Source organism: Callithrix jacchus, chromosome 9, assembly GCF_049354715.1.
Source record: "Callithrix jacchus isolate 240 chromosome 9, calJac240_pri, whole genome shotgun sequence".
In the NCBI taxonomy this organism is placed as follows: Eukaryota; Metazoa; Chordata; class Mammalia; order Primates; family Cebidae; genus Callithrix; species Callithrix jacchus.
This window is the reverse complement of record NC_133510.1, coordinates 119,800,518-119,828,222: the sequence shown is the minus strand read 5'-3', so window position 1 is coordinate 119,828,222 and position 27,705 is coordinate 119,800,518. Positions and strand designations below refer to the sequence as shown.

The 27,705-nt window shown below is 46.3% G+C and overlaps 1 protein-coding gene and 2 non-coding genes across 9 annotated transcripts in view; all 3 read right to left on the bottom strand.

The window, feature by feature from the left end:
* RNFT2 (ring finger protein, transmembrane 2) overlaps positions 1 to 27,705 on the bottom strand; it is a 115,115-nt gene that overhangs the window by 67,542 nt on the left and 19,868 nt on the right. For all 7 annotated transcript variants that reach the window (XR_013522142.1, XR_013522140.1, XR_013522141.1 and 4 more), the window contains 2 exons: positions 20,648 to 20,748; positions 9,516 to 9,669 (listed from right to left, as the gene is read on the bottom strand). Coding sequence is in view for 4 of the 7 variants with exons in the window: in XM_009004744.5 (XP_009002992.1) it covers positions 9,516 to 9,669; positions 20,648 to 20,748 (255 nt within the window). In the remaining 3 variants the exon portion in view is untranslated. The remainder of the gene's footprint in view (positions 1 to 9,515; positions 9,670 to 20,647; positions 20,749 to 27,705) is intronic.
* LOC118144615 (U6 spliceosomal RNA) lies at positions 3,993 to 4,096 on the bottom strand. The gene has a single exon (XR_004729380.1). It is a non-coding gene; the product is annotated as a U6 spliceosomal RNA (small nuclear RNA).
* Positions 21,160 to 21,322, bottom strand: LOC118144737 (U1 spliceosomal RNA). Its single transcript, XR_004729476.1, has one exon. It is a non-coding gene; the product is annotated as a U1 spliceosomal RNA (small nuclear RNA).

The following is a 27,705-nucleotide window of genomic DNA, read 5'->3' as shown; positions in this document are numbered from 1 at the left end:
CATTGCACTCCAGCCTTGGGGGACAAAAGCAAAACCCCATCAAAAAAAAAAAAAAAAAAGAACTATCTGATTTCTTAACCTCCATGTTCTCATACATCAATAAGAATAACCAGTACCTACCTCAAAGAATACTGAGAGGCTGGCTCTATCGCCCAGGCTGGAGTGCAGTGGCACAATCTCAGCTCATTGCAACCTCTGCCTCCTGGGCTCAAGCAATCCTCCCACTTCAGCTTCCTCAGTAGCTTCGACTACAGTCATGTAAAACATGGCCAGCCAATTTTTTTTTTTTTTGTATTTTTTGTTGAGACGGGGTTTCACTGTGGTGCCCGCCTGTTCTTGAACTCGTGAGCTCAAGCAATCAATCTGCCAGCCTTGGCCTCCCAAAGTGCTGGGATTACAGGCGTGAGCCACCATGTTCAGCTTTCCTGTTTTATTTTTGTCTGCTGAAAATAAACCAGAAGGCACAGGGCAGGATTGAGCTAACTTCAGTTTCTCTGCCATTTCACTTACTCACCATTTATAGAGCTCTGCCCAGTGCCCAATGCTGGGCCAGGTCTCACAGATACACTGGTGGGCAAACAGACTTTCCAGATAGTGAGGAGACAGGAACAAATGTAATAATCACACAAGAACTTCGGGAGGTTGAAGCAGGAAAATCACTTGAGCCCAGGAGTTCAAGACTAGCCTGGGCAACAAAGTGAGACTCCATCCCTAAGAAGAATACAAAAATTAGCCAGACATGGTGGTGCGCTGAGTAGTCCCAGCTACTCAGGAGGCTGAGCTGGGGGGATCGCTTGAGCTGGGAGGTTGAGGCTGCAGTGAACTGGGGTTGCGTCTCTTCACTCCAGCCTGGGCAACAGAGCAAGACCTTATCTCAAACACACACACACACACACACACACACACACACACACACACACACACGGTAATCAGAAATGCTATGAAAGAATTGGACTTAAGGGGAGCTAGAAGAGACTCTTGAAGTGAAGCCTCAAGGATCCATTGGAGGAAGAGCATCTCTGGTGGTCCAAAGGGCATGCATAAGAGGCGGAGATGGGACGGAGGAGGGCAGAGGGAAGAAACAGGGAAGCCAAGGAGTGGCAGCAGGTGATGCTGGTGGCAGGGTGTGATGCCAGTGGCAGGGTGTGATGTTGGTGGCAGGGGGTGATGCTGGTGTCAGGGGCAGGGGCCGGATGGGTAGGCTTTGTAGCCTGCCTGTGGAGCTTGATCTCTGTCCTGAGCACAAGAGCAGCCCCTAGAGGGCTTAAGTTGGGTGGAGGTGAGGGGAAGTGATAGGAGAGGATAATCAGATTAATGTTCTTTTAGAATCCTGCTCCTTGCAGGGATAAGAATGAGGTGGAGGGGGCTGGAGTGGTCAGATAGAGGGAGACTACTTTGGTCTCATGGTGGCAAGCACTAGGGTGGTGGCAGTGGAGATACTGAAGGAGGATGGGCTCCCACGTCATTGAGGAGGCAAAATGAACAGCACTTGGTTACTGACTGGAAGAAGCAAGGAAGAAAGAGGAAGAGTCAGAGGTCCTTTCCAGGTTGTTGATGTGAGCAATGGGGTGGTGCTACACTGAGATCTAGAACAATGACAAGAGGCCCAGGCTTTGGGGAAGATCCTGAGCTCCTTCTTGAAAATGGGTCTACTATGCCTCATTGTTTTGCCTGGCTCAACCCCGGCCCCAACTGAAAGAGTCCCGTTAGGCAGCCACATTTTTTCACACCAGCTGACAAGGCCTCCCCTTAGCAACAGCTGATTGGATAAGGAGTAGGCACATGACCCTGCACAGCCCATTCATTGGCCAGCTGCTGACCTATGAAATAGCTGGCACAAAAAACGACCTGGGCCAATCAGACCTTCTCCCTGGAGCTGAACTGGGGAATCGTAAGAGGAAGGCGCACATGTGATGGATGCTGCAGACCACTGAGCATGAGCTGTAGTGAGAGCCAGGGAGGCCCCTAGGCGGCCTTGGTCTAACTTTGCATTCTCAGCTCTGAGTCTCCTTACAGAAGTGAATCTGTACAATGCCCCACCCCTTCAGTAAGTGGACAGTACCTCTGTTCTGACCACAGCAGAGAGACTAAGAGCTCAGACTTAGGGACCTGACTGCCTGGTGGTCTGACTTTGCTCTTCAACTCTAGCTGTGTAGCCTTGGGCAAGTCACTGAGCCTCTCTGTGCTGTATTTTCTACATCTGTGAAAATGAGATGGTAGTAATAACAGGACCATCACATGGATGTGGGGTTCAGTGAGTTTGTACACATAAAGTACTTTGGACAGTGGTCAGTACACAGTGAAGTGGCCTCTAAGGGTTTGCTATTACAGTTGGTACTCCTGGACTTATTAGAACAGGCAGAAAAAATGATCCCTTGTTGACAGTCTGTTCTCAAGTGTCACTTAGCACATGCCATTCTGAAGGCTCTGCCAGTCCTGCTCCTCTGTCTGACATGGCAGGCTGTGGAGAGACAATAAGATGCCAGCAGCCAACAGGTGCTAAGGAAAGGTAGAAGACATTGCCACTTCTCAAAGCTGGCATCAGTCCAAGCTCCTCCCTATCCTGGGTTCCTGTGGTCAGAGCTTGGCTCTAGCTGGGCGCAGGGAGGGGTGTCATTGCTTAAGTGAGGGTGATGTGCCTTGTACCTCAGGTGGCTGCGGCCTGTGCCTCTTTGCAGGAGCTGGTCCACCTTGATGGCTGCAACCTATTCCTGGTCAATGTATGTGGTCCCCAGGCAGCCAAGAATGTAGCTTTCAGACCTTCGCTGGCCAGACTTGTCATTATCTAATAAGGGTGAGAGGCCTGAGCAGATGTTTCAAGGAGGTGGCCAGCCAGAAGCTTCCTCCCAGCCCTACAACATGAAGCCAGTATAGGATCACACAAAGCGTATGAAAACAATCACCTGCCTAGGATTCTCAGAGGTCAGACAGCTGGGAGAAACCCTAGGGCTTGGCAAAAGGCAGACCTGAGTTCAAATCCTGGTTCTGACAAGCATCTAACCGAGGGGTCTCTGAGTCTCAATGCCTTTGTAAAATGGGAATAAGTGTGTGTATCTGGAAGGGTAGGGTGGTAGTAGCGGCAGGAGGAGGAAAGATGGGAATAGCAGTGATTTAAAAGCATCACCCTGGTAGCCAACATGTATTGAGCACTTACTATGAGCCAGACTAGCCCTGAATATTTATAAACTCTGTTCATGTCACGAGGGAAGTCTCAGTGTAGAGTGAGTAGGGTCCTGGCATGCTAAAGTCAGGTAATTAAAGAGTTTAATACCGGTGCTATTTACAAAGGTGTGGGCAGGGTTTAGGGAAACCAGCAAGGGGTGGTCTAGTCCAGAGGCTGTGGGGAGGGCACAGTTAGCAGACCTGGATAGAAAGCTGTCTGGAGGAGCTGCCTGCGACAGACACTGTGTATTCAGACTTATTTTCTGCATCTGAGAAAGGGGGTGGTAGGAGTAACAGGATCTGCTTCCCCAAGATGTTGTAGAGATCCTATGGGTCACTGAGTGTGAAGTACTAGGAACAGCACTGATCCATGGTAACTTGGGAGGGAGGAAACCAGGTGTGGCAGGAAACAATGCTCCCCCCACCCGAAAAATGTCCACATCTTTTAGAAAATTATTTTTATTTACATTTTTTAAAAATTTAAATTAAAATTTTTTTTGAAGAGTGAGACAGAATCTCACTCTGCTGCCCAGGCTGGACTACAGTGGCACCATCATGGCTCACTGCAGCCTGAAACTCCTGGCCTCAAGTGGTCCTCCCACCTTGGCCTCCCAAATAGCTGGGACCCCAGGCATGTGTCACCACACCCAGCTAATTTTTAAAATTTTTAGTAGAGACAGGATCTTGCCAGAAGGCTGGTCTTGCCCAGGCTGGTCTCAAACTTCTGGCCTCAAGCAATCTTCCTGCCTCAGCCTCCCAAAGTAGTGGGACTACAGGTTTGAGCCACTGAGCCACCACACTTGGCCCTATTTTTTTGTTTTTAGTTAAAAAAATATATAGAATGCTTCATGAATTTATGTGTCATCCTGGTACAGGGGCCATGATAATCTTTGTATCATTCCAATTTTCGCATATGTGCTGCTGAGGTGAGTATGCTGTCCACACCTTAACCCCTGGAACCTGTGAATTTTATCATACGTGGCAAAAAGAGACTTTGCTGATGTGATTAACGATCGGAGATGAGCCTAGATTACTCTAGTGGAGCCAGTGTCATTGCAGGGTCTTATAAGAGGAAGGCAGGAGGGTGAGAATCAGGAGATGTGACAATGAAGGCAGAAATCAGAGAGAGAGAGAGAGAGAGAGAGAGAGAGAGAGAGAGAGAGGAGAGAACGCTCAACCTGCCACTACTCTCTCGGAAAACAGAGGAAGAACACGGCCCTGCCAACACCTTCATTTTGGCCCAGTAAAACCCATTTTGGATTCCTGACCTCAAGAATGATAAGATAATAAATTAATGTTGCTTTAAACCACTAAGTTTGTAGCAATTTGTCACAGCAGCCATAGGAGACTAATATGCTGGGGGCATAAATACCTCTGCCTCCCTCTCCTCTTGGGCTTCCCATTGGCTGAACCCAACTGGAAGCTGATGGGCACAGGAGCCCATTGATACAGTTTACGCCGGTTGGCCCCCCCAGGCAGAGAGCAGGGTGACAAAGATGGAGGGGGTAGCTGAAAGGGCTAGAGGAGGACATTCAGCTGGAAAACTATTATCCCATTTTACAGATGAGTTACTTAGCTTCAGTGCTAAGTAACTCATCCAAGATTGCACAGCTAGTCAGTGCAGAGCTGGCAGTCATGAAGATTAGACAACATAGGTATTGTGAATCCCTCATTGAGCAATGACTAGGTGCACGGTGTGGAGCAAAGCACTTGATATTTCCCACAATCAATCGTTCTTATGAAGTGAGTACTTTGGAGGAAGGCGCTATTGTTATTCTCAGTTGACAGATGAGGAATCTAGGTTTTGTCACCTGCCTAAAGTCACACAGCTGGAGAGGCGCATGGCTGGGATCTGAACGTAGTTGTGGCTGATGCCAAAGTCCATGGGCACAGCCATTGGGTCTTGCTGCCTTCCAGGTTATTGATGCGAGCAGTGGGGTGGAGGGAGGTGCTACACTCTGATATCTAGAACAACGAGAAGAGGCCCAAGCTTTGGGGAAGATCCTGAGTTCCTTCTTGAAAATGGGTCTACTATGCCTCATTGTTTGCCTGGCTCAACCAAGGCCCAAGTTGAAAAAGCCTCCCTAGGCAGCCATGTTTATTCACACCAGCTAACGTTGCCTCCCCCGGCAACAGCTGATTGGATAAGGAGTAGGCACATGACCATGCGCAGCCCATTTAAGCCACTTTCCAGTGTGAAGTGCGGTGCTGACCTGGCACCCTGCATGAGCTCAATGGGCAAAAGGTTCTGGTCACCATGGTCTCTGGGAGGGTAACCGGGAGGATTTTCCTAGGCCTATTGTTTCCCCTCTGGCCTTTCTTCTCCATATCACTCTCTTTTTTTTGGCTGTATTTTAGATTTTCTGGCACTTTCTTTTGGATAGCAGAGCTGAGGCTTCATCTAAGAAACCTCAGCAGCGCCCAGGTCCAGATGGGTTCACAGCTGAATTCTACCAGACACACAAAGAGGAACTGGTACCATTCCTTCTGAAACTATTCCAAATAATCCAAAAAGAGGGAATCCTTCCCAAATCATTTTATGAGACCAACATCATCCTGATACCAAAACCTGGCAGAGACTCAACAAGAAAAGAAAACTTCAGGCCAATATCCATGATGAACATAGACATAAAAATCTTCAATAAAATACTGGCAAGCCCATTGCAACAGCACATCAAAAAGCTTATCCACCATGATCAAGTAGGATTCATCCCGGGGATGCAAGGCTGGTTCAACATATGCAAGTCTATAAACGTAATTCACCACATAAACAGAACCAGAAACAAACACCACATGATTATCTCAATTGATGCAGAGAAGGCCTTTGACAAAATTCAACAGCCCTTTATGCTAAAAACCCTCAATAAACTCAGTATGGATGGAACGTATCTCAAAATAATAAAAGCTATTTACGACAAATCCACAGCCAATATCATAGTGAATGGGCAAAAACTGGAAGCATTCCTTTTGAAATCTGGCACTAGACAAGGTTGCCCTCTCTCATCACTCCTATTCAATATAGTACTGGAAGTTCTAGCCAGAGCAATCAGGCAAGAAAAAGAAATAAAGGGTATTCAAATAGGAAAGGAGGAAGCCAAATTGTCTCTATTTGCAGACAACATGATAGTATATCTAGAAGACCCCATGGTCTCAGCCCCAAATCTCCTGAAACTGATAAGCAACTTCAGCAGTCTCAGGATACAAAATCAATGTGCAAAAATCACAAGCATTCCTATACACCAATAACAGATTTAAAGAGAGCCAAATCAAGAACGAACTGCCATTCACAATTGCTACAAAGAGAACAAAATACCTAGGAATACAACTTACAAGGAACATAAGGGACCTCTTCAAGAACTACAAACCTCTGCTCAGTGAAGTAAGAGAGGACACAAACAGATGGAGAAACATTCCACGTTCATGGTTAGGAAGAATCAATATCGTGAAAATGGCCATACTGCCCAAAGTAATTTACAGATTCAACGTTATCCCCATCAAGCTACCAATGACCTTCTTCACAGAACTGGAAAAAACCACCTTAAACTTCATATGGAACCAAAAGAAAGCCCTCATAGCCAAGTCAATTCTGAGTAAAAAGAACATAGCGGAAGGCATCACACTACCAGTTTCCAAACTATACTACAAGGCTACAGTAATCAAAACAGCATGGTACTGGTACCAAAACAGAGATATAGACCAATGGAACAGAACAGAGGCATTGGAGGCAACACAACATATCTACAACCATACAATCTTTGATAAACCCAACAAAAACAAGCAATGGGGAAAGAATTCCCCGTTTAATAAATGGTGTTGGGAAAACTGGCTAGCTATGTGCAGAAAGCAGAAACTAGACCCCTTCCTGACACCTTACACTAAAATTAACTCCAGATGGATTAAAGACTTAAACATAATACTTAACACCATAAAAACCCTAGAAGGAAATCTAGGCAAAACCATTCAGGACATAGGAGTAGACAAGGACTTCATGACCAAAACACCAAAAGCATTGGCAACAAAAGCAAAAATAGACAAATGGGACCTAATCAAACTCCACAGCTTCTGCATGGCAAAAGAAACAGTCATTAGAGTGAATTGGCAACCAACAGAATGGGAAAAAATTTTTGCAGTCTACCCATCTGACAAAGGGCTGATATCCAGAATTTACAAAGAACTAAAACAGATGTTCAAGAAAAAAACAGACAAGCCCATTCAAAAGTGGGCAAAGGATATGAACAGACACTTTACAAAAGAAGACATACGTGAGGCCAACAAACATATGAAAAAATGTTCATCATCACTGGTCATTAGAGAAATGCAAATCAAAACTACATTGAGATACCATCTCACGCCAGTTAGAATGGCGATCATTAAAAAATCTGGAGACAACAGATGCTGGAGAGGACGTGGAGAAATAGGAACACTTTTACACTGCTGGTGGGAGTGTAAATTAGTTCAACCATTGTGGAAGACAGTGTGGCGATTCCTCAAGGACCTAGAAATCGAAATTCCATTTGACCCAGCGATCCCATTACTGGGTATATATCTAAAGGACTATAAATCATTCTACTATAAGGATACATGCACACGAATGTTCACTGCAGCACTGCTTATAATAGCAAAGACCTGGAACCAACCCAAATGCCCATCAATGATAGACTGGACAGGGAAAATGTGGCATATATACACCATGGAATATTATGCAGCAATCAAAAACCATGAGTTCGTGTCCTTTGTAGGGACATGGATGAACCTGGAGACCATCATTCTCAGCAAACTGACACAAGAACAGAAAATGAAATACCGCATGTTCTCACTCATAGGCGGGTGTTGAACAATGAGAACACATGGACACAGGGAGGGGAGCATAACACACTGGGGTCTGTTGGGGGGAATAGGGGAGGGACAGTCGGGGGTGGTGAGTTGGGGAGAGAGAGCATGGGGAGAAATGCCAGATATAGGTGAAGGGGAGAAAGGCAGCAAATCACACTGCCATGTGTGCACCTATGCAACTATCTTGCATGTTCTTCACATGTACCCCCAAACCTAAAATGCAATAAAAAAAAATTTCATAATGACAACAACAAAAAGAAACCTCAGAAGCCTAGGATTTTGGCTCCACTAGATGAAACAGTGGTCCTAATCCCAGGGCTGAAGACTGGTGCTGGTTTGTGGCCTGCGAGGAACCAAGTCACACAGCAGGAGGTGAACAGTGGGTGAGCAAGCATTACTGCCTGAGCTCTGCCTCCCGTCAGGTCAGCAGCGGCTGTAGATTATCCTAGGAGCGCAAACCCTATAGTGAACTGCACACGCGATGGGTGATGTAGGCTGCATGCTCCTTATGAGAATCCCATGCCTGATGATCTGAGGTGTACAGTTTCATCCCAAAACCATCCCCACCCTGATCCGTGGAAAAACTGTCTTCTTTGAAACTGGTTCCTGGTGCCTAAAAGGTTGGAGACCACTGTGTTAAATCATGCAGTGGAGGAAGGGAGTGGACACGAAAAGTGGGAGGACCTAAACAGGCCCAAAGATTGGGATCATGGGTTGGGTCAGTTGCCACTCAAGACTGGTCACTTCCAAGCTGCTCTGCTGCCAAGCAATGCCTGGGACACTTCTCAGCTTTCTGAACTTGAAAGATGGCTGCTTTTACAGAATGGAAAGCAGGAGACTTCAAAGATTCTTTACTCCGTCTGCTTTGGCCCAGATTCCCTTTAGGTCACTCTACAGAGCCACTGGCAATCACTATGTCCTACAGGTGATACCTTGTCTGAGCCCTACTCAGTCCTCTGAACCCTAATGGTTATCCCCCAAGACCTCTTCATTCCAACACCGGCCTGGAAACCTTTCTCTATGGTACACTGCAAAGCGTCACTGTTCTCACCACTCCCTGCTCTAGTGTCTGTGGCAGACATCGCTAATCAATCATGGAGCTCTTTCCTTCTGAACCTCAGTCCCCTTTATAAAATGAGCTCGTGGAAGCCACAGAGAGTCAAAATCTATTAGGCACCTCCCTCCCTGGGAAAAGTAGGACCCAGGGATGCTAACATGCTTTTTTCCTCTTTCTCAGGTGAAATGTAGATGAAAATTGCATCAAGCGTAGCTGTGAACAACCTAAGTTATGAAATGCACTTGGAGGGTAGAGGTGTGACAAGGTGGTGATGACAAAGAGCCATGCTCAGCTTCGTGTAATTAGAAGAGGTGGGTGACAGGGGCCACGAGCTCAGGCTCTGTTTATTTTATATGCCAACATCAGTCTACCCTCATCCATTCTTTCTTCCTCAGAAGGCACCCTGCATCTTCTGCATAATGCATGTAACTGGGGATACCCAGTGACCACAGCCAGGGCCTACCTTGGACTTGACGGCCAGGATGATCTTGGGCAGGGCCACGATGAGGCACTTGAGGGCGATGGTGATGTACTTCAGAACAAAGTCTGCAATCCCCACGATCCACAGCAAGTCAAAGAAGTCCAGCGTCTCCAGGTTGGGCTTCAGGAATATGAGGCTGCAGGGAGGATTCAGAGAGTCAGAAGGTTCCCTTGGGGCCCAGCCTCAGCAGCTCCTGCTACTCACTCAGGACCCTTCTAAGCATTGCCTATAGAAAGAGCACCAAACTGGGAGTCAGGCGTCTGTGTCCTTTTCTTGAATCTGCTACTCACCTGCTGTGTGACCTCAAGTGGATCTTTTAATGTCTCTGAGCCTTAGTTCCTTTGAGAGTTAAATGACCATATTAGCCTGGAGTTTCCTTAATGTTCCAGTTTTAGTCCTTCTTTTGTGTTGCTATAACAGAATACCTTAGGCTGGGTAATTTCTAGAGAAAAGGTTGGTTTTGTTTGCTTGTTTGTTTTTGAGATGGACTCTTGCTCTGTCTCCCAGGCTGGAGTGCAGTTGTGATCTCGGCTCACTGTAACCTCTCCCTCCCGGGTTCAAGTTATTCTCCCATCTCAGTTCCCAAGTAGCTGGAATTACAGGCACCCAGCAAAACAGCCAGCTAATTTTTAGTATTTTTAGTGTAGATGGGGTTTCACCAGGTTGGCCAGGCTGGTTTCAAACTTCTGACCTCAAGTGATCTGCCCGCCTCAGCCTTCCAAAGTGCTAGGATACGGGTGTGGCATGAGCCACTGCTCCCAGCCAAAGGAAAGAGCTTTACTTAGTCCAGGATTCTACAGGCTGGGAAGTTCAAAGGCACGGCACTAGCTTCTGGTGAGAGCTTTTTTCCTGGTGCATCATGACATGAAGGAGAAAGTCAACGGGAAAGCAGACAAAACCCCAGGGGCATCCTGGCTGTATAAGAACACAGTCTCACAGGAACCAATCCATTCCCATGAGACTTATCCAGTTTCATCAGAGCAAGAACTCACTCACTACCATGAGAATGGCACCAAACCATTCATGGAGGATCCATCCCCATGACCCAAACACCTTCCACTAGGCCCCACCTCCCAACACCATTGGGGACTGAATTTCTACATGAGTTTTGGTGGGGACAAAGCCAATCATAACAGTCCCCTCTAGTTTTGTGGGTCCATAATAGGCTTTACGAGAGGAGGCAAAAGGAAGGAAGGAGAGAAGAAAAGAAAGGAGGAAGAGAGAGAGGGAAAGCAGGGAGGAAGGAAGGAAATTAGGAAGACAGGCCAAATGCTAGGACGGAGGGAGGGAAACTGATGTGCTGGAAACTGCGCTAAGCTCTTTGCTCACTGTGTCTCAGTGATCCTCATGACTGTCCTTTGCAGTGAGTGTTGCTTAGTTCCAGTTTATAAATGAACTCAGGAGGCTTGGAGAGGTAAAGTCAGCTGCTCAAAGTCACATTACATAGGAATAAAGGTGTTGGTATCAGACAGACTTGAACTTAAATTCAGTCTTCTCCATTTATTGGACCCTGGGCAAATAAGTAAGCCTCAGTGCTTTCATGAATAAATAGGAATTGTTCCCTCCCTCACGGTGTTTGTGGCAGGATTTGATGAGATAATGGACAGATTACAGATCCTGCGGTACAGCAGTGATGATGGTGGTAATACTATGAGGCAGGTACTTTTTTATCCACCCATTTTGCAGATGAGGAAGCTAAGGCACAGAAAGGTAAAGTCATATGTGCAAGGTCCTAAAAATATTAAGGGACAGAGGTGGCCTGGAACCCAGACATCCTGGCTGCAGTTAAAGTTCTCCGTCCATACGCGACGCTGTGCTGGTCAGAGTGTGTAAACCTGTCCATGACCAGGTAAGTTACACCTCATGTTCAGTTTCCGTATTTAACTACTTGGAGACAGACAAGTGGTTCTCAAACTGTCTGGTGAACAGACCACACTCTGAGTGGCACTGCTCTCCAAGACCCCCCAGGAGGAGAATATTATTTGTAATCAAAATAGTGGCTAAAATATCCTGGCTTTAGATGTCATGCAGGACCTGCTCTGTGTATGTTACATGTCTTAACTCATGTTGTCTTACCAAAGACTCTGTGATGTAGGAACTGTGAATATCCCATTTTGAGGCCAGGTGGGGTGGCTCACGACTAATAATCCCAGCACTTTGGGAGGCCAAGGCAGGTGGATCACTTGAGGTCAGGAATTTGAGACCAGCCTGGCCAACATGGTAAAACCCTGTCTCAACTAAAAATATAAAAATTAGCTGGGCATGGTGTTGCGTGCTTGTAGTATCAGCATCTCGGGAGGCTGAGGCAGGAGAATCGCTTGAACCCGGGAGGCAGAGGTTGCAGTGAGCTGAGATCATGCTATTGCACTCCAGCCTGGGCAACAGAGTGAGACTGTCTCAAAAATAAATAAATAAAAAGAAATCCCATTTTGAGCTGAGGACACTGGAGCGCTAAGGGGTGGAGTCACCTGCCTGCAGCATCTCAGGTTGAATGTGGAGCTTAGATTGGAACCAGCACTCAAACCACGCTGGTCTCTTTCCTTTCTTTCCCTAGGATTAGAGGCTCTGAGCACGGGCCAGACTCAATCCCATATGTTTCCTTCAAAGCAGGGAAAAGTGCACTCAGCACAGAGTGGATGCTTCCTATATGCTTTGGAAATACTCAGCTGGGCTGGCGGAAAAGGGTACAAAATGAGGCCTGTTTATTCTAGCATCTTGAGAACGGATTGGTCTGGGTTTTGAGTACGGCAAAATTACTGACAAGTCGCTCACAACACCTTCATTGACCCTCCCACATCCCCGCCCTGTCTCCATGGGATTCCTCGCCCACAAGTTGGAGTGGTCGTTCAGGTCACAATACAGGGAGAAGTTCGTGGCCCTGAGCGCCTATCTTTAGCTCTGCTCTTGCCGTTCCTGGGATATCCCAAGCTGGTTGGTGGATTTCCGCACTCTGCCAGATCTCTAATGCGTCCATGATCATGATCAAATGAAGATATGCCTTATCCTTTCCATTTTATCTCAGACACCAGTTGGTGTTCAATCCATCTACCTGGGTTTTATTCCATCATCTTAGTGAGGGCTTTTGCTTTTGGTTAGGGGGTGGCTACAAAAGTGTTTTTCTATGGACGTATCATAAATACTCATTTCTAAAGTACTGTATGAACTTTCACGGACTGATATTTTATTGTCAGTTTTGCTCCTCCTTAGGCACCTCCACAAATAATTATGGTGATTTTTTTTTTTTGAGACAGAGGCTCGCTCTGTCACCCAGACTGGAGCGCAATGGCGTGATCTTGGCTCACTGCAACCTCCGCCTCCTGGGTTTAAGCGATTCTTCTGCCTCGGCCTCCTGAGTAGCTGGGATTACAGATGCCTATCACCTTGTCTGGCTAATTTTTGTATTTTTAATAGAGACGGGGTTTCACCATGTTGGCCAGGCCTCAAACTCCTGGCCTCAAGTGATCCACCCACCTCGGCCTACCAAAGTGTTGGGATTACAGGTGTGAGCCACTGTGTCCAGTCTAATTATGGTAATTAATCATAAAATAATCATATTAATTATGATATATGTCCAATGTTTTATCATTGACCCAGTACTTTCATGAGTCTTTTGACATTTGGCCTTCCTAATTAGCCTGCAGGTGGATAAGGGAAGAATGTGAATTTGGCTCCAATTTTCAAATGAGGAAACTAGGGAAGGCTCAGAGAGGTGACATGACTTGCCCAATGTTGATCCTCAGACATCAACTCCTGAGAAGATTCAAGCTCACTGGTAAGGGCCGCCTCTGAGGCTAAGACTCCTTAGCAAGGGCTTCATGAAGTCTTAGTTTCCTCACCTGTGAAATGGGTCCCCAAGAAGGCAAAATAAGAAAACGGTTGTTGGTGTCACATACAAGCACACTCCAGACTGGCGACTTCAGTAAGGACAAGGACTCAGCTTTGTTACTCTTCTCACTTTCTTCTTTTTTTTGAGACGGAGTTTCACTCTTGTCGTCCAGGCTGGAGTGCAATGGCGTAATCTCGGCTTGCTGCAACCTCCACCTCCACCGTTCAAGCAATTTTCCTGCCTCAGCCTCCCAAGGAGCTGGGATTAGAGGCATGCACCACCACACCTGGCTAATTTTATATTTTCAGTAGAGACGATGTTTCTTTCTTTCTTTTTTTTTTGAGACGAATTTTTACTCTTGTTGCCCAGGCTGGAGTACGGTGGCACAATCTCGGCTCACCACAACCTCTGCCTCTCAGGTTCAAGTGATTCTCATGCCTCAGCCTCCCAGGTATCTGGGATTACAGGCATGTGCCATCACGGGCCCCACTAATTTTTTGTATTTTTAGTAGAGACGGGATTCTCCATGTTGGTCAGGCTGGTCTTGAACTCCCGAGCTCAGGTGATCCATCTGCTTCAGCCTCCCAAACTGGGATTACAGGCGTGAGCCACTGTGCCTGGCCTACTGCTCCTCTCTTAAGCTTCTCTCTCTCTCTTTCTGTGCACCAGTTTGACTCAGCCTGCTTTGATGGGGGCACAGAGGTCTGAGACTGGGAACATCATCATACCCAGAAAATGGCAAGAGCTGGAAATTCATCCAAGGTTCTGGGAAACTCACCTCCTATGCCCTCCACCCAGACCTTGACATTCTAGACCATGCAACGAATGCAGGGTGTGAGATCTATGTTGATGCCTCAGAGCTGACCCTTCAAACTGCTTTTACGGGTGGCCTCAGAAAGTGGCAAAACCACTCGGTCCTCAAAGTTCATCTTCAAAACGGACGGATGTAACCTGAAAGCCTGACTTGAGTTTTCACCCTGTCCTAGAGGTCCTCTGGCCAACCCTACGCCCAACCATCCACAAAAGAATCTTCCCTCCCTTCTGACAGTTTCCATAAACAGCAATCACATTCTGATAACATTCACTTATGCAGTGATCTCCAAATACTTTTTTTTAAATGAAGCTAAACGTATTGCGTTTACAGGATTATTTTTCTTTCCTAATTAATTCTTTGGTGTTAAAATAACCATTCTTTTATGAAATGATGTCAGTGGTAGATCTTTTTTCTAATTGAGGTAAAACACACATAACGTAAAATGTACTGTCTTCACCATGTTTTATGTGCACAGCTCAATGATGCTAATTACATTCCCACTGTTGCATAATCATCACCTCCATCCAACCACAGAGCCCTTTCATCTTGCAAAACTGAGACCCTGTTCCCATTAGCAGTAACTTCACATTCCCTTCTCCCCCCGGTCCCTGGCAACCACCATTCTACGTTCTGTCTCTGTGAATTTGACTACTCTAGGTACTTAATGTAAGTGAAATCATATGTCTATTTCTCCTTTTGTAACTGGCTTATTTCAATTCACAAAATGTCTTCAAGTTTCATCCATATTGTGGCATGTGGCAGAATTTCCTTTCTATTTAAGGCTGAATAATATTCCACTGTATGTATATACCACATGTGCTTACCCATTCATCTGTCAACAGACACTGGGTTGCTTCTACCTTTTGGCTACTGCATGATGATCATTTTTAAAATATGTTTTCAGTTGCAAAAAAGGAAGCTGATATCTACATGGCAAACCCCTGGACTTTGTTGTGGGTCACTTTACTGGTTTGTGAAATCTCCAAGTCTGGGACTTACACAATTTTGTATCTGATGTGGATATGTGATTCCCATCACTCTTATACCCTCTAAGGATTCTTCCAAGTAGTCGCATTTAGGGCATCTGCTAAGCCTGTAACTCTCTATTCTGAGATGTGCTCACCATCCTCAGGGAAACCACCTACATCCCCACTGGGCTCTGTGACCCAGCCCCATAGCCCCCTGAAAAGCCAATCAGGGGCGCTCTCTCTTTAATTTTAAAGGAGAAACAGAGACTACAGTGAAATGGCTAAGTCATGCCAAGAATTGAATATCACATTCCAGGAAGTCCCTGGTCCCTGCCCTTTCTCAGGCCTTGTTGTTTGGTTTTCTTAGGATTGTTTGAGTCCTTGCATGGAGCAATGCCTAAAGGAAGAATTCCCTGTCTGTTTAAGAGGAACCCAAAGGGCTCTCATTGATATGTTTTCTTAATATAGTCCTGGGCACACACAGAGAAAGTGTCAGTAAGTGCTACTTGCGGCCAGGCATGGTGGCTCACGCCTGTAATTCCAGCACTTCTGGAGGCTGAGGCGGGAGGACCACCTGAGGTCAGGAGTTTGAGACTAGCCTGGCCAACATGGTGAAACCCTGTCTCTATTAAAGTTACAAAAATGTAGATGAGTGTGGTGATGTGTGCCTCTGATCCCAGCTATTTGAAAGGCTGAGGCAGGAGAATCACTTGAACCCAGGAGAAGGAGGTTACAGTGAGCTGAGATCTTGCCACTGCATTCCAGCCTGGGCAACGGAGCGAGACTCTGCCTCAAAATAAATAAATAAATGTTCCTTGCATTTATTGATATTTCTTGTGCATTAAAGTGGTATGCTGCTAGATGAAAGAGCTATGAAATGGCATGTTCTGCACACTACAACTTCCACAACAAATATGTACAAATATACAGAGAAAAATGATAGCAAAGCTGCTGTTAGGTGACAGAATTGAAAGTGTTTTTGGTCCTTTTAAAATGGATTTTCAGATTTTCACAATTAAAAATAAATTACTTTTGAAATTAGAAAAATAAGTAACTTCAAAAATTGTGACCAGGTGTGGTGGCCCACGCCAGTAATCCCAGCACTTTGGGAGGCTGAGGCAGGAGGATCACTTGAGCCCAGGAGTTCGAGGCTGCAGTGAGCCATGACGGCACCACTACATTCCAGCTGGGGCAACAAAGCAAGACTGTGTCTCCAAAAAAATAAAGAAATATTTGACAAATATTGATGGGGCAGCAACTATGGACTAAACACTGTAGATGCACCAGGGGAAACAAACTCACTCAAAAAACTGAAGGCGGGCAAGCAGCCCTGAGGAACTCAGGGAGGAAACCTGTGGACCGTTTGAGATGCTCATGGGAGTGAGTGAGATTCTGCCTGCTTCATTTACGTTGGCAGATTGGTGGAGGAAGCGTCTCTGCTTCAAAAGAATTTCCAGGTGTACAGCTGCCAGGGTGGCAGGGATATTTTAAGGAAGTTGATGATAAGTTGGGGCTAAGTAATCCATTCAATTTCCTGTGCTCTCGCCTTCCCACATGCCACCACATTGCACAGAACTGAGTCAATGTCACAGAGGAAGAGGGTGCCCACGTCATGGGACATGTATTAGGGTGTAGGAGCAAGGAGCCCTGTTACCTTACCTCTGCACAGCTCAAACCAGATAGGGTAGACATTTTTATCACTTAACCTTATTCAATTTCTTTTTCTTTTTCCTTTTGAGAGGGAGTTTTGCTCTTGTTGCCCAGGCTGGAGTGCAATGATATGATCTTGACTCACCCACAACCTCTGCCTTCTGGGATCAAGCGATTCTCCCACCTCAGCCTCCCAAGTGGCTGGGATTACAGGCATGCACCACCATGCCTGGCTAATTTTGTATTTATAGTAGAGACAGGGTTTCTCCATGCTGGTCAAGCTGGTTTCGAACTCCAGACCTCAGGTGATCTGCCCGCCTCAGCCTCCCAAAATGCTGGGATTACAGGCGTGAGCCACCAAGCCCAGCCTTCCCTAACATCATTTAAAAATCATTGCAATTACTGTGTTTAAAAAAAAAAAAAAGTGCCCATTACAAAAAATTATAAAATACAGATGATTCTAAAGAAAAAATAATTATCCATATATGTGTGTGTGTGTGTGTGTGTGTGTGTTTCTAACAATAGGATCTCACTCTGTCACCCAGGCTGCAGTGCAGTAGTGCGATTGTGGATCACTGCAGCCTTGATCTCCCTGGTTCATGTGATCCTCTCACCCTAGTCTCCCAGGTAGCCCTCCGGATAGCTGGGACTATAGGTGCACGACACCATTCCTGGCTAATTTTTGTATTTTTGGTAGAGATGGGGTTTCACCATGTTGCCCAGGCTGGTCTCAAACTCCTGGGTTCAAGTGATCTGCCCATCTCGGCCTTCCAAAATGCTGGGATTACAGGAGTGAGCCACCACACCTGGCCTACCCACATATGTAACACCTAGAGGAGCACTGTTAGAGAGTAAATATTTTTGGCTTTGTAAGCTATATGGTCTCTGCCATAACTGTGCAACTCTGTCGGAGCACAGATGAACTCGTAAATGATATGTAAATGGATGGGTGTAGCTGTATTCCAGCAAAATGTTACCAGTAAAAATGGGTGAATGGTTGCAGTCTGCCAAGCTCTGTTTTAGTGAGTATCTTTAAGGACTTTTAAAAAGTATAGCCATAAATGAATGAATAAATAAGTGAATGAAAAAAGAAAAAGCTGATCACAGTGGCTCATGCCTGTAATCGAGCACTTTGGGAGGCTGAGGTGGGTGGATCACTTGGGGCCAGGAGTTCAAGACTAGCATGGGCAACACAGAGAAACCCCATCTCTACTAAAAATAAAAAAAGTAGCTAAGCATGGTCATGTGTGCCTGAAGTCCCAGCTACTTGGGAGGTTGAGGTGGGAAGATTGCTTGAGGCTGGGATGTCGAGGTTTTAGTGAGTGTGATCACACCACTGTACTCCATCCTAGGTGACAGAGTAAGACCTTGTTCCTGCCCACCAAAAAAATAGAAAAGACATACATACATTAAAATAACTTTTCTTTTTTTTTTTTTGGAGATGAAATCTCCCTCTGTCACCCAGGCTGGAGTGCAATGGCATGATCTCAGCTCACTGCAATGGCATGATCTCAGCTCACCTGGGTTCAAGTGATTCTCCTGCCTCAGCCTCCCAAGTAGCTGGGATTATAGGCACCTGCCATCATGCCCAGCTGGTTTTTGTATTTTTAGTAGAGACATGGTTTCACCGTGTTGGTCAGGCTGGCCTCGATCTCCTGACCTCATGATTGCCCACTGTGGCCTCCAAAGTGCTGGGATTACAGGCTTGAGCCACTGCGCCAGGCCTAAAATAACTTTTAAAAGCTGTTGCATTCATCAGATTGGAGGAAAAATCAAATACAGTCATACATCACTTAATGACTAGGACATGTTCTCAGAAACACATCCTTAGGTGATTTGGTCCTTGTGTGAACATCACAGAGCTGACTTACACAAACCTGGCTAGCACAGCCTACTACACATCTAGGCTAAATGATGTAGCCTATTACTCTCAGGTTACAAAGATAACCTATACAGCATGTTACTGTACTGAATACTGTATGCAATTATAACACAATGGTATGTGTATATCTTAACAGAAAGGGCAGAGTAAAAATACTGTATAAAGGATAAAAAAGGTACACCCATATGAGACACTATCAATAGACCTTGAGGGCCTGGGAGTTGCTCTGGGTGAGTCAGTGAGAGAGTGGTGAATGAATGTGAAGGCCTAGGGTATTACTATACACTGCTGTAGAATTTATAGACACTGTACATGTGGGCTACACTACATTTATTTTATTTTGAGATGGAGTCTCCTTCTGTCACCCAGGCTGGATGCAGTGATGCAATCTTGGCTTACTGTAACCTCCGCCTCCTGGGTTCAAGTGATACTCCTGCCTCAGCCTCCCGGCTCCTGCCACCACTCCTGGCTGATTTTGGTATTTTTTTTTAAGTAGAGATGGGGTTTCATCATCTTGGCCAGGCTGGTCTTGAACTTCTGACCTCAAGTGATCCTCCCACCTTGGCCTCCCAAAAGGGCTGAGATTACAAGCGTGACCTATCATGCCCAGCTGTTACACTTATTTTAAAATTTTTATTTCTTCAATAATAAATTGATCTTACCTTACTGTAACATTTTTACTTTGTAAACTTAGTTTTTAATTTTTTTTTACTATTTTATAATAACACTTAGCTTAAAACAGATTGTACAGCTTTACAGAAAGATTTTCTTTCTTTATATCCTTATTCTATAAGGTTTTTCCTATTTTTAAAATTTTTTGTTAAAACTTAAGACACAAACATACACCCCAGCCTCACTCTACATGGGGTCAGGATCATCAATATCCACATCTTGTCCCACTGGAAGGTCTTCAGGGGCAGTAACACACATGGAACTGTCATCTCCTATGACAGTAATGCCTTCTTCTGAAAGGCACTGCCTGTGCCTGCCTTACAGTTAACTTTTGTTTGTTTGTTTGTTTTGAGTGTCACTCTTGTTACCCAGGCTGGAGTGCAATAGTGCAATGTCGGCTCACTGCGACCTCTGCCTCCTGGGTTCAAGCGATTCTCTTACCTCAGCCTTTCAAGTAGCTGGGATTACAGGCACCTGCCACCACGCCAGGCTAATTTTTGTATTTTTAGTAGAGATGGGGTTTCACCGCGTTGGCCAGGCTGGTCTTGAACTCCTGGCTTCAGGTGATCCACCTGCCTTAGCCTCCCAAAGTGCTGGGATTACAGGCATGATCCCAGATTACAAAGACTTAATGTGAAAAAAGAACGTAAAGTATCTCATTTATAATTTTTATGTTGATTGCATGTTGAAATGACAATCTTTTGGGGCCATGTGCAGTGGCTCACGCCTATCATCGATCCCAGTACTTTGGGAGGCCAAGAAAGGTGGACCGCTTGAGCACGGGCGTTTGAGACCAGCCTGGACAACATAAGGAAACCCCATCTCTACAAAAAATATGAAAATTAGCCAGCTGTAGTGGCATGCACCTGTAGTACCAGCTACTGGGGAGGCTGAGGTGGGAGGATCACCTGAGCCCAGGGAGGTCAAGGCTGCAGTGAGCCGTGATCACACCACTGACAGCCTGCGTGATGCAGTGAGTCCTGTCTCAAAATAAAACAAAAACAAACAACCCCCAAATAATTTTGATATACTGGGTTAAATAAAATCAAGTATGATAATTGATTCCACTTGTTACTGTTTAGTGTTTGGTAACTAGAAGATGTTAGTTTACCTATGTGGCTTGCCTTGAATTTTACTACTGAGTGCTGGTCTAGGTGTACATGTGTAGTAACAACAGGGTGGAATTTGGAAGTTACAATGTGACATAGAACTCGTGCCTCGTTCCAAAGTGAAAGGGTATGTGCCCCAAGCCCAGCCAAGTGCCCCACTCTCCCACGGTGGGGGGCAGACTCCCATGCTCACCTGTTGTATAGCTGCTGGGAGCTGAATGTATAAAGCACATAGAGGGTGTTCCCCGCCAGAAAGGCCAAGATCCACAAGATGACCAGCACCGACCTCTTCTCCTGGAGACAAAGCAAGAGATCTGTGACACCAAAGATGCAAGTGGCAGAACCTTCCAGAATGTACCGAGGACTGGCAGCTTTTCGCTTTGTGAAAGTTTTGAAGGAAGTGTTGCTGAAGGTGAGGGGAAGGGCACCAGCACCTTTCCATCCAACTGAGACCCAGGTGGTGGTCACAGAGCAGGTGGCAGAATGGTGGACATAGGCTTGATCAACTATCTAGAAAGGCAAGACAGCGCCATGGTTCACAGCAGACTCTGGACTGGGATGGCACGCGTTCAAATCCCCAGTCAAATCCTGTGTGGGAGCTGTCCAACTCCAGGCAAGTTATTTAAACTCCTTCAGTTTCCCTTTCTCATCTGTAAAATGGGTATATCTTAGTATCTAGCTTATAGAGTTTTTTAAAAAATAAATTAGGGGAAAGCGCAAACGCAGTCCCCCACTACCACAAATTATGCAGTCGAGTTTCCCACATTTGGGGAATCACAGAAGTTAGCACATCTGGAGTGCAATGGATAAGCCTCACCCTGGGAAAAAAACCTTCGTGATCATGGTATCTCCCCTGCCAGGTAAGTATATCTATGTTATAGAGCTGTAAGAATTAAAGTGCATAAAAAGCTCTTAAGAGCAAAAGCACAGAGAGGTTAAGAAATATCAAGAGCATGTGTTTTAAGTCTCAGTGTCTTCATTCAAAAGTCAGGTTGTTGTTAAAGATTAAATCAAAATTTTTAGTTTTATTTACTGTTTTGTCGCCTAGGCTGGAGTACAGTAGTGTGATAATAGCTCACTGTAACCTTGAAATCCTGGGCCCAAGTGTTCCTCCTGCCTCAGCCTCTTGAGTACCTAGCATCACAGGCAGGCATCAGTATACCCGGCTAATTAAAAAAAAAAAAAATGTTTTTTTTTTTTGTAGAGACAGGGTCTTGCTGTGTTGCTCAGGCTGGTCTTGAACTCCTGGCTTCAAGTGATCCTCCTGCCTTAGCCTCCCAAAACACTGAAATTACAGGCAAAAGTCCAATATTGAAATGCAAACATTTCCTATTTCAAGCTTGCTAAGGGGTAGGACTGATAAGAGTTTACAAGCCAGCAGGATATTCAGACCTAGAGGCTAGAAATTTCTGCTTTCACTTGTTGTAGGACAGACCTCTGGCCCACCGCCCTGGACTGACCATTCCCTGGAGGGCCACAGTGTAGGATTAAATCCAAACTTACACACCTAACTCTCAAAGCCCTACACGATCCAGTCCCATTTCTCTTTCTTCAGCCTTGTTCATGTTTCATCCCCAGGAAGACACACTGGAAATCCTGTTTGCTGTTTCCCAGCAGTTTTATCACCTGAGAGCAATCCTAGGAAATGTCTGAAGGAAGTGCAAAGAGGGGCGTGCTTCTGCCTGTGTGCCCTGGGACACATACGCAGACCCCTGTGATGTGGGTTCTCAACAGCTCGTGTCTTTTCTTGGACTGGAGTGGCTGCATTGCTGGAATAAGATGAGGTCATAACTTTCCCAACGTAACCTTCCCTGTGGTTTCGGTAAATGTTCAATACACACTGTCTCCAGACACAGCTCAGTGCCCCACGCACTGTTACGATGCACATTTCCAGAGAGTGGACGAAACAAATGCATCTCCATCCACCCATCATTCCAGGAGCGGTCAAGGTTAATGATGCTAGAAACCACCTCCAACCAACCAACTGCTCTTATCAGTGTGATTAATCCACCCGGCAGCTCTTTGTACTCTAATAAATAATAGATTCCAGTTTAATTCTCTATGAATCCAAACCAAAGGTGCACTAGGAAGAGGGAATTAGCCACATTCTGGGAAGACAGAATCTGAAGGACAAAGAAGGTAGTTCTCTTCTAAGAAACTGAGACGCCTAAGCTTACTAAGGCTCATGCAGACCTGCTCTGATGGAAAACATGCACATACGGGCATGCACAATATGTCACCTGTGTCTTCGCGGGGATCAAGGACCCCTGGAGGCCCATCCATGGATACAGACATCCTCTCAGCTACTAAAATTTAAGTTAAGGCATCATTTAGATGTTACTGCCTTTGAGAGAGACCCAGCCCTCAAAGCCACCTCCTACAGGCCGGAGTGCAGTGGCACAATCTCAGCTCACTACATCCTCCGCCTCCTGGGTTCAAGCGATTCTCCTGCCTCAGCCTCCCGAGTAGCTGGGATTACAGGCACCCGCCACCATGCCCAGTTAATTTTTGTATTTTTAGTAGAGACAGGGTTTCACCATATTGGCCAGGCTGGTCTTAAACTCCTGAATTTAGATGATCCACCCACCTCAGCCTCACAAAGTGCTGGGATTATAGGTGTGAGCCACTGTCCTTGGTCCCTCCTACTGTTTTAACAGCAGCAGAGAGGAGTCTGCATAAAGAAGATGAGACTAAGGGTCAGAAAGGACCTCTGACTCTGTCCCTAACTCTGAACCTCAATGTGCTCATGTGCAAATGGAAACTGGGCTTTCCTCCATGATACATGGAGGCCCAAATGCTTTTGAGAAAGCAGATGATGCTATAGATGGGGGTCAGTGAAGCTGGGGATTATTATGGGATCACCTGTGCAGTAGAAAGCACAGACTTTTTCTCAAGAAAGACATTTATTTCCATACGTTTTTGGTGAACAGTGGTATCACATGAGTACGTTCTTTAGTGGTGATGTGTGAGATTTTCATGCAGCCATCACCTGAGCTATATACACTGCGCCCAACTGGTAGTCTTTTACCCCTCATCCCTTCCCACCCTTTCTCTCAGAGTCCTCAAAGTTCACTGTATCATTCTTATGCCTTTGTGTCCTCATAGCTTAGCTCCCCACTTATGAGTGAGAACATACAATGTTTGGTTTCCCATTCCTGAGTTACTTGGAATAGTCATCTCCAATCCCAGCCAGGTGGCTGAGAACGCCATTAATCATTCCTTTGTATGTCCGAGTAGCATTCCATTGTATGCATATAGCTTCTTTACCCACTCGTTACTGATGGGCATTTGGGCTGGTTCTACATTTTTACAATTTTTACAATTGCGAATTGTGCTGCTATAAACATGTGTGTGAGTATTTTTTCATATAATGACTTCTTTTCCTCTGGTAGATACCCACTAGTGGGATTGCGGATCAAATGGTAGTTCTCCTTTTAGTTAAGAAATCTCAGGCCGGGCGCAGTGGCTCACATCTGTAATCCCAGCACTTTGGGAGGCCGAGGCAGGTGGATCACGAGGTCAAGAGATCGATACCATCCTGGTCAACATGATGAAACCTGGTCTCTACTAAAAATACAAAAAATTAGCTGGGTATGGTGGCGTGTGCCTGTAATCCCAGCTACTCAGGAGGCTGAAGCAGGAGAATTGCCTGAACCCAGGAGGCGGAGGTTGTGGTGAGCCGAGATCGCGCCATTGCACTCCAGCCTGGGTAACAAGAGTGAAACTCCATCTCGAAAAAAAAGAAAAAAAAGGAATCTCCACACCGTTTTCCACAATGGTTGTACTAGTTTACATTCCCACCAGCAGAGTGGAAGTGCTCCCAAATCCACCCCAACATCTATTATTCTCTGATGATGGGGATTCTTGCATGGTATTGCATTATGGGTTTGATTTACATTAGAGATGTCGAGCATTTCTTTATAGGTTTGCTGGCCATTTGTATATCTTCTTTTGAGAATTGCCTTTTACATCCTTAGACCACTTTTTGATGAGATTTTTTTCCTGAAAGCACAGACTTTTAAAAAATAGTTCAATTTAAATGTTTTTTTTATATGCCAGGCACCATGCTAAACATCACCTTCTTCTTTTTTTTTTTTAAACAGAGAAGGTTTTGCTCTGTTGCCCAGGCTGGAGTGCAGTGGTACAATCATAGCTCACTGCAGCCTCGAACTCATGGGATCAAGCAATCCTCCTGCTTCAGCTTCCTGAGTAGGTAGCATGATAGGCACATGCTCCCATACCTGGCTAATGTTTTAAAAAAATTTTGTAAGCTGGGCACGGTGGCTCACACCTCTAATCCCAGCACTTTGGGAGGCTAAGGCAGGTGGATTACCTGAGGTCAGGCCTTCAAGACCAGCCTGGCCAACGTGGTAAAACCTTATCTCTACTAAAAATACAAAAATTAGCCAGGCATGGTGGTGTGCGCCTGTAATCTCAGCTACTCAGGAGGCTGAAACAGGAGAACTGCCTGAACAGCCTGGAGGTAGAGGTTGCAGTGAGCCAAGATTGCACCACTGCATGCCAGCCTTGGTGACAGAGTGAGACTTCAATCTCAAAAAAAAAAGTAATTATAATAATTTGTAGAGAAAAAAAGGTCTCGCTATGTTGCCCAGGCTGGTCTCCAACTCCTGGCTTCAAGGGATCATCCTACCTCAGCCTCCTGAGTTGCTGGGATTACAGGCATAAGCCACCATGCCTGGTACTCATGCCAAACACCTTATATGCACTCTCCTTCCTTCCTTCCTTCCTTCCTTCCTTCCTTCCTTCCTTCCTTCCTTCCTTCCTTCCTTCCTTCCTTCCTTCTTTTCTCTCTCTTTCTCTTTTCTTCCTTCCTTCCTTTCCTTTTCTTTCTTTCTCTTTCTCTCTCTCTCTTTCTCACTCCCCCTCCTCAGATGGGGTTTCACTCTTGTTGCCCAGGCTGGTATGCAATGAGGTGATCTCAGCCCACTGCAACCTCCCCCTCCCAGGTTCAAGCAATTCTCCTGCCTTAGCCTCCCAAGTAGCTGGGATTACAGACGTGTGCCACCACACCTGGCTAATTTTGTATTTTTTTTAGTAGAGATGGGTTTCACCATGTTGTTCAGGCTGGTCTCGAACTCCTGACCTCAAGCGATGCACCCCCCCCCCACTTTGGCCTCCCAAAGTGCTGGGATTACAGGTGTGAGCCAGCTCTTCAAAAATTAAAAGCGCCTGGCTCTTTATTTTTGAGACAGAGTCTCACTCTGTCACCCAGGCTGGAGTATGGTGCCATGATCTAGGCTCACTGCAGCCTCTGCCTTCCAGATTCAAATGATTCTCATGCCTCAGCCTCCTGAGTGGTTAGGATTACAGGCATGAGCCATCACAACCGGCCTGGGTGTACTACTTCATTCAGTCCTTTCAGCAGGTCTGTGAATTGGTGCCAACAGGCTCTTTTCCAGAGGCGGCACCTGAGGCTGAGATCACCAAGGTAACCTAATTGAGGCGCTGCAGGTGGGTGGAGGAGCAGGAACTTGAACCTGGAATGAGCGCAGGCTCAACTACCTGGATGCAAGTCATGATGCCGTCACTGGAACTGGCTGTGTGACCTCAGGCAAGGAAGCTAGTGTCTCTGAGCCACTCTTTCCTCGGTGGGAAAACGACAAAAGAATGATTTTGTTTCCCTCCCAGGTTGCTGAGATGAGCAATGGGCTCAGCACTGTGCCAGGCACACAATCAGTGCTCAGCAGACACAGGACACTCAGGAGGATAGCAGTGAAGCTCTATGTCTACCCAGCAGCATAAGAGGGATGGCCATAAGCATGAGGGTGAAATGAAAGTAACCTAATGGGGCCGGGCACAGAGGCCCACACCTGTAATCCCCGCACTTTCAGAGGCCAAGGCATGAGGATCACCTGAGGTGAGGAGTTTGAGACCAGCCTGGCCAATGTGGTGAAACCCCGTCCTACTAAAAATACAAAAAATTAGCCGGATGTAGTGGTGTGTGTCTATAGTCCCAGCTACTGGGGAGACTGAGGCAGGAGAATTGCTTGAACCTGGGAGGCAGAGGTTGCAGTGAGCCAAGATCATGCCACTGCACTCCAGCCTGAGCAACAGAGCAAGACTCCATCCCAAACAAAACAAAACACTAAAAAACGAAAGTGAGCTAATGAGCTGAATGTCTGCAGGGTAAAGGGACTGGGTCAGGAACACGGAAGAGATGCGGCTGTTGGAGAGAAGAAAGGAACATTCAGGGACCTACCTAGGGGTGGCAGGCAGAAGAATGGCCTCTTTGGAGGCTGAGGTAGGAGGATCGCTTGAGCCTGGGAGTTGGAGGCTGCCAAGAGCTATGGTCATGCCACTGCACTCTAACCTGGGTGCCTGGGTGAGAATCTGTCTCTAAAAGTTATAAAATAAAAAAAGGTTTTAGAGAGATCATGGCGGACGGGATGCAGGGCTAGACTGACGCTCCAGAGAGAGCAGCGTACCGAAGCTAGCACTGTGAATTTTAGCTCTAGATCAACTGCAAAAACAAACCAGCAATCTGAAGAGGACCCACAGACTCTGAAAGAAGCAGACTGCTCCCGCAGGACCCAGGGGAGCCCCCCAAAACTGCGAGTGCCCCAACTGCGGAAATGGGAAAGGGAGACCCTCCTCTCCCAGCACTCACACCCAGTGGAGAAGCTGAAGGTCTGGGCCGGGCACGGTGGCTCACGCCTGTAATCCCAGCACTTTGGGAGGCCGAGGCGGGTGGATCACAAGGTCAAGAGATCGAGACCATCCTGGTCAACATGGTGAAACCACGTCTCTACTAAAATACAAAAAATTAGCTGGGCACGGTGGCGCGTGCCTGTAATCCCAGCTACTCAGGAGGCTGAGGCAGGAGAATTGCCTGAACCCAGGAGGCGGAGTTTGCGGTGAGCCGAGATCGCGCCGTTGCACTCCAGCCTGGGCAACAAGAGCGAAACTCCGTCTCAAAAAAAAAAAAAAAAAAAAAAAAAAGAAGCTGAAGGTCTGTTTGCGGGACAGGTTTCCGACTTTACCTGGCGCTAAATCAATTTGGAGAGCGAGTGAAATACAGGGTAGAGCAAGCAGCAGAAAGGCCCTGGGGGCTGGAGCTGGAGCTGGCTGGGTTCCCCAGCAGCCCATTCCTCCCTGGCACCACGGGGATCCAATGGAAGAGCAAGGGGTATAACGCCACAGGGAGAAGCAAATCTCTAGCTGAACTCTGTAACAATTTGAACAGGGTAAGAAGCCTCCTGGCCAGAACTCTGGGGAGGACGCAAATCCGGT